Source organism: Nuphar pumila, chromosome 10 (genome assembly GCF_984573655.1).
Source record: "Nuphar pumila chromosome 10, dmNupPumi1.hap1.1, whole genome shotgun sequence".
Taxonomy (NCBI): domain Eukaryota; kingdom Viridiplantae; phylum Streptophyta; class Magnoliopsida; order Nymphaeales; family Nymphaeaceae; genus Nuphar; species Nuphar pumila.
This window is the reverse complement of record NC_143258.1, coordinates 104,595,403-104,606,722: the sequence shown is the minus strand read 5'-3', so window position 1 is coordinate 104,606,722 and position 11,320 is coordinate 104,595,403. Positions and strand designations below refer to the sequence as shown.

The 11,320-nt window shown below is 41.9% G+C and overlaps 1 protein-coding gene across 1 annotated transcript; it reads left to right on the top strand.

The window, feature by feature from the left end:
* The first annotated feature begins 1,418 nt into the window (after positions 1–1,418).
* On the top strand, positions 1,419–11,233 carry DMC1 (DNA repair (Rad51) family protein). The gene is made up of 15 exons (XM_090019587.1): positions 1,419–1,487; positions 1,668–1,750; positions 2,513–2,604; positions 2,701–2,772; positions 2,897–2,935; positions 3,230–3,287; positions 3,969–4,014; positions 4,290–4,335; positions 6,481–6,542; positions 6,640–6,706; positions 6,773–6,865; positions 7,456–7,524; positions 8,270–8,348; positions 10,046–10,242; positions 11,006–11,233. Exons 1-15 carry the CDS (start codon positions 1,474–1,476, stop codon positions 11,039–11,041), a joined length of 1,053 nt encoding a protein of 350 aa, XP_089875713.1. The 5' UTR covers positions 1,419–1,473; the 3' UTR covers positions 11,042–11,233.
* Positions 11,234–11,320: the final 87 nt, after the last annotated feature.

Sequence of the window (11,320 nt, the reverse complement as noted above, 5' to 3'; positions counted from 1 at the left end):
ATGGGTGAGAGAGAGAGAGTAAACTTATTGAGCATGTTTCTATGTTTGGCCTAACCAAAGTGTTGGGTGCATAGTGAGCAAACATTTAAAGCAGCATTTATCGTCAGCCAAAATCTCAAGAGAAAATGAGACTTTCCACAGTTGACGTGTTCTTTGGGAAAATATCGGTAAAATAACTAATTGAAAAAATATTTTTTTAGCAAATCGAAAAACAATTTCTTGCGATACTTTGTTTTTATTAGCCTGGTAGTTTCTCAACTCTTTTTTCATGATTTTTTTTTTAAACATTGATATTAATTTGTCGCTATCGTTTGGTTGTTCCAAGTTCCGATCAATCAAAAGCATTCTCAAGGACCACCTTCGTTTGCAAATTGGAATGTGGACTTATTAATGTGACAACAACCATGAATATCTTAGACCAGACAGTAGCATAAACAAGGTATTTTTTCTATAGTAAGTCTAAAGTCAAGCCAACGGGTAGCATAGATCCTGGGGCAGGGGTTCTAGCCAAGGTTGTTAAATGCGATGAGGCGAAGCGAGGCGTTGAGCCTGCGCTTCGCCTCTGAGGCGTACGCCTCTCACAACTGGAATGGAAGTGAAGCGGTGGGAGGGGAGGCAGTAAGAGAAGGACCACCCGCCCAGCTGGTACGGAAGCGAGGGATATGCCGGTCGTCCGGTGGTCGGAGAAGACTGAGCAGCAGCTGCAGCACAGCAACTCCGGTGGTCGGTGGTCACAACTGGTCGGAGGTTGATGAGGGGCGCATCACAGCAACGCCTCAGTACCTTGAGCGTGTGCCTCGCCTCTGAGGCGTATGCTTCAGGCACTGAGGCGTACGCCTCTCACAACACTGGTTCTAGCCTCAGAGTTTTCCGTTGAAGCATGATGACCGTGACAGGCTGAGCCAGTGCGACTAGTGCGACTAGGTCTTTGTGCTGGGTATGGTTTTTTGGAGTTATAAATAAAAAAAAAAATTTAAAATCAATCCAAAGCAATCTATTAAAGGCATATAGGGGTGGCAATTTCTGACACGACCCGCCAACCCTCTTCTTAGGTGGGTTTGGGTTTCGCTTAAACGGGTTCATGTCGCAAATGGGTCAACCCGCCTAACCAGTTTATTAAGATTTGTATTCGGATCTAAATGATCCAGACCTATCTAACCCCTTTCTACCTATAAAATGCAGAGACCGTTCAAGGACTGATGCGCCATTTTCTAAATCACTTAAACGGTTAAACCTATATTTTGTATCGGAGGGTATATGGGTCATTTTACAAAAAGCGCTGATGTCATTTTTTAAAATGACATGGCAAAAATGGCTTTCCCGCCTAAGATCTCCGTTCCCACCGATGGCGCCTATAAATACCCCTCCGCTAACCGTTCAATACTTATTTTTTCCGCTAACGAAGTTTCCCGAGCTATTCATCTCCGAATTGGCGCTCTTCAACACTAGCGCGGAAGAGAAAAAGGAAGAAAGATGCTAGACTTTAAGTAATGGTTCTATCACTCATTCCTTTTTTTTTCATTATTTAGTCCGATTTCTCATCATTTTGTGCGTAAATTTGAACGAGATCTCACTCTAAATGAAGTTTTCTAACTTGCGTATACGTTTTCCTTTTAATTCATGATGTTTTGCTGATTTAAGCATCGTATTGATAATTCATTACGCAGATCCGAAGATCAACAACAGCTTCAGTTGATTGAAGCAGAAGGCATCGATGAAGAAGAGGACTCCTTCGAGTTGATAGATAAGCGTAAAATTTCAACTGAATCATGATTTAAATCCGTTTTTTTCTCTTCATGTACGGTAGAAATTTCTCTTTTATCCATTAGATCGTAGATAACTTAGTATGATTCACCAACAGCATCAACCACGACAGTCAATCATTTGAATTGGTGTATCAGCGCCTAATTTCACCAATTGATTCTGTTTTTCTTCATTTGTATGAAAGCAAGACGATTTCTCTTCGACCGATCGGTGTTTCGGGCATAGGATCTTTGACAGCATCGGCGATCATGAGGATTTATGGATTAAATTAACGAAAATTTAATTCTTGATGAAATCACGAGAAATAATTATTGTTTTATCTATGTACAACAGAAAGAAGTACTCTCTTCTGTTGATAAGACATTTCTTGCTTCCATTATTGTTTGAATTTTGACATTTAATTCATATTTTCCATCTTCTCATTAAAAACTCAACCGATGAATGATTCATGTATCGGCTTGGGCTCCTTGATGAAGACGATCCACTGGATCAATGGATAAAATGATCAAATTTTTCTATTGGATTTCTAAAGTTAAATCCTAGTTTCCCTATTGAACAAAACACTTTTTTCACTTTTTTGTTCCTTCAATGAAGGCCTTCCGGCATAGGCTTGGTGACGGCTTCGATGACAAAGACTCTGTTGGATCAATAGTTGCAGATTAAGAGTTTTGATTTAATTACGGCAATTAATTTATTATCATTCCAGTTTCTACAAAGAAGCTTGAATCTTCCCGCTTCTTTTCTACAGTAATTGCACAAGGAATCAATGCGGGAGACGTAAAGAAGCTCCAGGATGCAGGCATCTATACGGTAAATGGCTTGATGATGCAGACGAAGAAGGTGCGTTGTTATTTGTTAAAATTACGGTGTGGATCAAGAGATTGGTAACAAGTCTGAGGATTCTCTGACATTCTTGTCCTTTGGCATTTCACGCAGAATCTGACGGGCATAAAGGGGCTATCTGAGGCGAAAGTGGATAAAATATGTGAAGCAGCAGAAAAACTAGTGGTTCGAATTTAGATTATGTGAACCAGAGACTAGTACTCCATAACCATAATTTCATTAGACCATGATTTTGTTGATCTATATTGATATAGTAAACTTTCTTTTTCCCGCCATTTTTCTGTCTCAGAACTGTGGCTATCTTACAGGAAACGAGATTCTTACGAAGGTAAGGGAAAATCAAGAAAAAAAGATACGTAACATGACTAATGCGCCCTCTAGTTTATTATATTGGTACAAAAGTCCCTAAAATTTTGTTTTGTTGAAGACAAGCATATTTTGACACGTTAATTATTCAAAACAACGTATATTTTGCCTCACATTGTCAAAATATTGCATGCAAAGCGTTATTCCAACTATTTCCAAAAATTAGAGGGGCTTATTAGTCATCATGTAAAAGAAGTTGGACCGAGTTGGCATTTTAGATAGAACTAACTAAGGTTTTCATTATTACTTTCTGTAGAGAAGATCGGTAATTCGAATCACCACCGGAAGCCAGGCCCTAGATGAGCTATTAGGGGGTAAGAGCTATCTACCTCTCTCTCTCTCTCTTTTGTGGAAGCAGATCAGGTCATTTTGAACATGATCGTTTTTGCTCATGCGGACATCGTGGCCGTCTGTTTGCATTTTGGATGAATGCCACGTGGTTTTGTTGACTTTTGAGCTTTTTAAAATGCAAATGGGATGGCCACGATGTCAGCATGAGCAAAAATGCTCATGTTCAGCATGACCTGATCTGCTTCCCTTTTTTGTTCATCTCAATATCGACATAGCTTTTTCTAAGGACCATGATACGACACACTCGTTCTAAAAGACGATCATGCCCCCGAAAACATGGAATGGCCATGTTTAAACATAGACCGGTAGGTGGGCACATTGGGTTTGTGAAATTAAAACCAGTCCTGTAGAATCCAGAAGCTTTCCTTGGAAAGTACACGGAAGCCATATTACAACAAAAGAATGAGAATTAAGAAGTCATTCCTGACAAGCTCTTAGTTAATTCTCATTTTTGAAGATTAAGAATTCCCTTTCCACATCGCTTGAGGAATCTGGAGGCCGTAGTCCAAAATATTCCCACTTTCACTTCCACGCCCCCGCGAAGCCCTTTAATCTTTGAAAATTAATGACAAAAATACGTCTTAATTCGTCCACTCATCTACATCTTAGTTCTCTGAACTTTGAATATTGGTGGAATTTGGAAGGTGGGATAGAGACGCTGTCCATAACAGAAGCTTTCGGGGAGTTCAGGTAAGTGGACAAGTTTGATTTCATCTCTCTACACTTAATTTCATCAAGATTCAAGAACTGTTAAATTTGACAGAAAAATGCTCGACTGTTGTTAACTTGTCTCCTATTGTACTCTCTTCCCTTTTGCGGCCATTTTGAGGAAAACTGGCGAGATTTAGCATGATATCATCCTCTGAAATCAAAGTTTTTTTGCTGTTATTTTCACGAAAACCTAGGAAACTTTAGTATGATGCCATTAATGTTTGATATCAAAGTGTTTATGCTCTTCTTTTCAGATCGGGGAAAACTCAGCTTGCTCATACGCTTTGTGTCTCTACCCAGGTTAGCCTCGGCCTTTAACTCGGTTAAGTTGCGTTCATTCCGATGGGATGGGTAAAAAAATAGTAACAAATCTTGGCGATATTTCGAATTTATGGTGAAGATATCTCGATAAATTGAACAGCTGAAAATATACGAAATAAAAGCGATATTTTCAAAATATCGCTTACATTAAAAACATCGCGTGCTTTTTCCGATAATTAAAAAAAAACGAGAAAAAAAAAACGTATCAAATGAAACCAGGACATTAAATGCTGCCTGTGTACCTAACGTGATGGGGGCTGGCAAACGTTGTTTTTTTTAACTTTAAACTTGGAAAGAGAGACAGACCTTCCATTTATAGAGTTGGGTGTGCGCCTTTCCTCCCCACTCTCTTCGATACGAGACTAAAATCACACGATTTTTTTTACATTTTCTACTTTTAACCTTTCTCCAGCATTCCCTCTTTTATTAAGCCAAATAATATCTCTCTCTATATATATAATATATGACGTCGAAATTTTTCTCAGAAAAATTCATTTGATTGAAAAACTCTTCAGGTTTTTCTTTGCCAAGAATATCGGAGAACGAGATTTGTGACTATGGGTCAGATTAATTTTCATTGAAGACATTACCAAATAGTACTTTCAGATTCTGTTTTGGACATCAATAGGCAGAACCAAGAGCAGATCCAGTACTCCGAGTGAGCAAAGTACTGGGCTCCAAACCAACGGGGGCTCAGCTTGTCTGGTAGGAGCAGTTAGTGCAAGTTACCGTGTGTTAGAACATTACAGGTTCAAAACCCAATGATATAGTTGTATAATGGGTAGGGTCTGCCTAACCCAGCTTGCTTTAAAAAAAAAGGTACTTGGCCCCCAAGTGAGAGCTGCCACACACATGCACCGAGCAGGGACCCTGAGAGCGGTTAAGTGCCATGACTATTCTACACAGCCAATCACATAACAGCATTTCATGTGGGGCCCATACAATGCTGTCATGTTGGCTATGACACTTAGCCATGGCCGCTCCTTTGATCTCAACTCCACATGCACCACTCCACCGGAAGGCTGGGCCCAATCTCTCATGTGGCTGCCACATGTGCTTGGTTGGGGCCACCCTCCCTCAGTTGGCTGCCACGTGCACATCCTGTTCCGAGGCCCACACTACGCCATGTGGCTGCCACGTAAACTGAGACTGGGGCCCGCCCTTCCCCTAAGGCGACAGACGATAGGCCTTGAACCCAGTGAGCCGAGTCACGCCTCTCGGAAGAACGATACAAGATTCTGTCCCTATTAGCTTTTAAAGTGTGTATGCATATCAAGCATTTCGGATGTTAACTGGATCCAGATTTATTTGGATTATGGTGTGAAAAGGCCTATAAAACATATCTACTTGTTTAGTTAACCGGATCTGGAAATTCAATTGAGTCCGAGCTAAACAATTGGCTTAACACCCTTGCACTAATCCAATAGGCTCGTGCTTGCCGAGGGCACACATGAAGCCAGAGATGCACGTGCATGCATGATTGATTGAAGAACATACACATACACGGCAAGATGACATCCACCAGGCACATCCTTGTATGCATAATAGGTACGCATACATGATGCGTGATGACATCCATAGAAGAATTTTTAAATTCTATAATTTGGGTTTGATCCTTGAGTGTGTCTAGAATGTCTTTGTAAAAATTCAGAGCAATCTGACCGGGTCTACATTTTCAAAACCCCAATTTTCCAAATTTTGTGCCTATATTTTCTGTTTGACTAATAATTAAGGTAATTTAGTATTTTTTTTAGAATTAGGTTTTAATCTTTAATTCTGTTATTTTTTTATTATTATTTATAGTTAGATTAGTTTATGTTATTCTCTCAAAAGTTAGTAAATTTAATTAGATTAGTTTAGTTAATTACTTAGTTATTGTTTGATTCATTAGCGTTTGTAGAGTAGTTGTGATTTTTGTTAATATTAGAATTAGTTTAATTGTACGTGAAGACACGTACACAATTACACACATCCACTGTGCGCTGCTCATTAAGCACAGATCGTAACGCATTGCGTATATTATATGCACATGCAAAATCTCTCTCTCTCTCTCTCTCTCTCTCTCAAAAACACACACAATTAAGATTGACAGTAATGAACTTCACGAACCCAATGCAATTGCAGCTACCACTCAGCATGCATGGAGGAAATGGAAAAGTAGCCTATATAGACACAGAGGGAACATTGTACGTTTCTCTCTCTCTCTGTGCTCTGTGTGCGTTTCCGATTTGAATAGAGAACCGGGTCATTCTAACAGTGTTTTTCTTAACGTCTCTCTTTCAGCCGGCCAGATCGCATAATTCCTATAGCAGAAAGGTTCGGGATGGACGCGACTGCAGTTCTTGATAACGTGAGTATGCCTGTGCATTTTCCCCTTTTCCAAATAAGTTAAAACGCCCAATTCTTGAATGAACAGATCATCTACGCTCGTGCCTACACGTACGAGCATCAATCGAACTTGCTCCTCGGCTTGGCTGCTAAAATGTCTGAAGAACCCTTCAGACTTCTGGTAAGGCAGAAATTTTCCGTTTTTCGATCTCTGTGATTCTGTGAACCATCAAAAGGGACACAACTCTAAAACCATACTTCCAAGGACCAAAACATTTTGTACGATCTGCGTTTTGCTGAGATGTTGTCACCAAATGTTTCTGCATTTACTGTTTTTGTTTTAACTGTTTTGATTCTTAACTTTCATAAAAATAACAGGTCCAAAACATTTTTTTTGAATTTTACTCGGAGAAACCGCTCAAGGTGTGGAGACCTAACCGTGCTGTCTCAGCCTGCCCTACGGTCTCTTTCCATGTGGGCATAAAACTCCGAAGGCTTACCCTTAACTCAACCCCAAAAAATCGCCAAGCTTCGGCTTGCACAGGGTTGACGCCCATGGGATTTGAACTTAGACTGCCCCCATCCCACAAAGCCAAATCCCTTGATTCTAATAGGTTCAAAACGTTGTAAAACGGTAAAACACTAAAATCGCGAGATACGAATTGTGTCTCGAAATCCAAAGACCAACATTATCTTTCAGTTTTGGATCAGAACCTACCTCTAAAACTTTCTCGTGTTCGACTAACTCCCATTTGATTCCGTGCATCTCAGATAGTAGATTCGGTCATCGCGCTGTTCCGAGTAGACTTCACGGGCAGAGGTGAACTTGCAGAGAGACAGGTATCTATTGTGATACTCGAATTCAGTTGAGCATGCACCAAATCCTGAGAAAGATTCGGTGAACGTGATCATAACTCACAAGTGGAGGTCTGACCAGAGCGTATCAGGTCAGATCGTACTGCTGACGGTATTACTGTCAGGGGTCGCCTGGCATCCAATCACCATGGCTATATTGCTTTGTTATCAACCGTCCACTTTTGATGCTTTAGGGGGCGTTCGATTACTCATCCGCACCCGTCCACGGGATTCACCAAGCGTGAGGCCCACGCGCCCACGCAAACGCGGCTCACGGACGCTAAGTTGGTACGGTTATTTGTCATCCGCCGCTGTTCTGTGCCCTCCCACGAAACAGCGGAGAACCGATACTCTCGGACAAAAAAAAAATTTATTTTTTGGGGCACGTGGACAGGGCAGGACAGTGTGCCATGTCCTGTTCATGGACGTGAACGTTCTGGAGCATCCTGTCCATGCGCGTCCGGGATTCAAACACTCCCTTAGATGCCGTTGATCTAAAGCTTGGACGGCTCTGGGTCCATCTACAAAACAAGCAATATGGCCATGGTGGTCGCGTGCAGTTCATCTCTTGGATGAACGGCAAAAGCCTGACCCTGACTCTATGCGCACTCAAATCGTACCATTGTGGGGACTCGATTAGCAGGGCTGGAACGCCTCTTGACTGATTTGCTTCCTGCTTTGCACTGAATCCCTTCTGTACAACGTCCTAACGCGTTATGGCACACTGCAGCAAAAGCTAGCGCAGATGCTTTCACGCCTGACGAAGATCGCCGAGGAGTTCAACGTGGCCGTCTATATGACCAATCAAGGTACCCCTTATCACCTGCAGCAATAACTTTTCTTTAAAGTGAAAATTCCCATTTTTGGGGTCAACTTTCTGCCCCTAAAATGAGCATTAGTTTTATGAATTTCCTGATATTGGACTCTGTTTTCCTGGAAACTGCCAAACAAAGACCTGCCTTTATTTGTTATCACGCTTTTTGGAGATAAGGGACGTTAACCTCAGGTCCCTATTGGCTATTTGACACCTTTTTGTTAACCGCAAGTCGCTTACTTTAAATATGTCTCAACTCTCACGGGTTCACGAGTTCAATAAATTGCTTGGGTAGCGTTTGGGCGACTGAGGATCCTGATTTTCGTTTTTTGGCTTTGCCAAATTCCTTTTGCTAGTTGAAAAGCTGGAAATAGAAAAATTTGTCACCATTCAAGAAGTTTTTATCAGTCCGGGACCATAGGTGGACCTTGATATTCCCCTAGTAGACACAGATCCTAGATATATTTCGGGCCATTCGTATTTTCATGGAAACAGCGCTGTGTCTGTCTGCATCTACTCTTGGTTGATACTTCTGAAGGTTCCCTAAAATATGATCCAAATGTGCACCAGGATCGGATTTGAATTTGCATACACAAACTATTTTTGGATTCAGATTGGATTCGAATCAGTACTTTAGGTCAGATCTAGATTGGATTTTGATCAAACCCGAACCATTCAATATATAAATTGGATTGGAACAATCCATGTTTTAAGAATGCAAACAGGCTTTTGATCTTTTTATTTATTTATTTTTTACAACTAGGGGAAAATCGCCTCGCTCACCGAGTTCCTTGATCAATAAAAAGTCACGAGATGCACAGACACAGATCGGTGGATAATATTTGCATATGCTGTATGCATCCACTTGTAGGTAGGGGTGTCAACGGGTTGTGTTTACCCGGACCTGGCACCTACCAGACCCTATAGGGTCCTGCTATGGTGATAAATAAGAAGACCCCATTAAGACAGGGTTTGGACCCGAAGGTCCATTTATTACATGGATATGGGTATAGTTTGTGGAATTTTATGCCAGACCTGGGCCCAACCCGAGTTCCTATTAAGACCCTCAATTTATCAATGTAAAAATGATAAAAAATATTATTTTACCTGGTATGGCCCAGGTCTGGTGCATGTAGTTCTTATTGGATCCGGGTATGGTTTCTCTTATGGTGAGTTTGATTAAACCTGGGTCCGGACCCAATACCATACCTGGAAATTGGGGCCAGGTCTGGTTCCACCTGGGTCCAAACCAAACCTGACCCCTTGACACCCCTACTTGTAGGCCAGGGTTAGATTGGATTCTATTCGCCTGGACCATATCTGGCCCGTACCTCACTGTTACCCAATCCGTGCAAACCATCGACAGCTCTAAATGAGATCTTGCAACATGAAACAGCTGAGGCATGTTCACCTGTCGCTTGATTAATCCTTACCAAATCTCTAGTCAAATTTCATGGCTAGCTGTAAACCTTTTAACGAAAGCAACCCATGCTGAGACAACTCGTCTTGTCCGAGGCAGCGTGTTTGGCTTCTCGTGAATCATTACAATGTTCACGATTTCGAAGGTTGCCCATCAGTAGTAAACACACAGGATCCTTGAAGTTGAGTGTTTCGTGTGATACCAAACGCTATCTTCGCTTCCTGCTTAACGCTGGATATAGATGATGTAATAATGCCTTCTTCATGGTGCAGTTATTGCGGATCCAGGAGGGGGCATGTTCATATCCGACCCCAAGAAACCGGCGGGAGGGCACGTTCTGGCTCATGCTGCCACTATCAGGCTCATGCTCAGGAAAGGAAAAGGCGAACAGCGTGTTTGCAAGGTCTTTGATGCGCCCAACTTGCCCGAAGCTGAAGCAATATCCTTTTGGTCCTTTCTTTTATTCCAAGTAAACAGCCTCACGGTATTTTTTTAATTTATAACCGGAAGAAACCGCACCTGGCACGAAGACCTGGTCGTGCTGGCTCAGCCTGCCATACCTAAGGTCGTTGTGCTGACAGTGTAAAACTCTGAAGCTAGGACCCTGCCCGTGAGGCCTATGCTACGCATTGGCTTGCACAGAGGGGCGATCCCATGATAATCAAACCTTGACTGCCTGTCTAGCAGCCAAGGCCCACCCCACTACACCAACCCCCCTTGGGCCAACAGCCTCACGGTTACTTAACCCATATGCAAGGTTCACAGTTCTCACTGCAGAGACTCGAACCTTAGCAAAGTCTCGAATTGGATTTGGTTCCATAGTCATTCAAGAAACGTGTGGACCACTCGGCAACATGCCTGGGTTAAGGCAGTTAAATTGGGTTCTCAGATCCTGGCCCATGTCAAACCAGGCCTGCATCCACAGAAAAATGGGTTGGATACGTTCATCAAGTAGAGTAGGTACGGGAGCTAGGGTCGGACCCATCTATCAAATTGGTTTGGATTATGATTCCAGACCCAAAATGCTAAATGTATTCCAAAGTTTGCCACAATACATCGGACACGCACGATTTTTGCTGAAGTTCGCCTGGACAAGGTGTGATCGGGCTTCGCAAGGCTACCGAAAGGGGGGACCTAAATAACTTTTTCCGTACACTCCTTATATCATAGCATATAATTCAGCACATTTGGATCAGATTTGCAATTCCTTGACTAGATAATACGTTTTTCAGATAACACCAGGTGGCATTGCGGATGTAAAGGACTAAATTCAGAAAGCGTCACACATTTCTATCATAGCAACATCAATGAAACTGTGAATTTTGAATACCCCTGTACTAAGACATGCTGAAAAGCACGTCTGTAGAATTTGTTTGCTTTCAAATTAGCTAAGCAGATCCATCTCAGATATGGAATTGCATATGGACAAAAAATGTGAATTCAGAACTTAGTTCATAACACAGATCTCAACCTGATGATGGAATGATGATCAGTGGAGTGCTATGCTAAAGTTTGCACGACCATTGTCAGCCATTTAGTTTGATCAC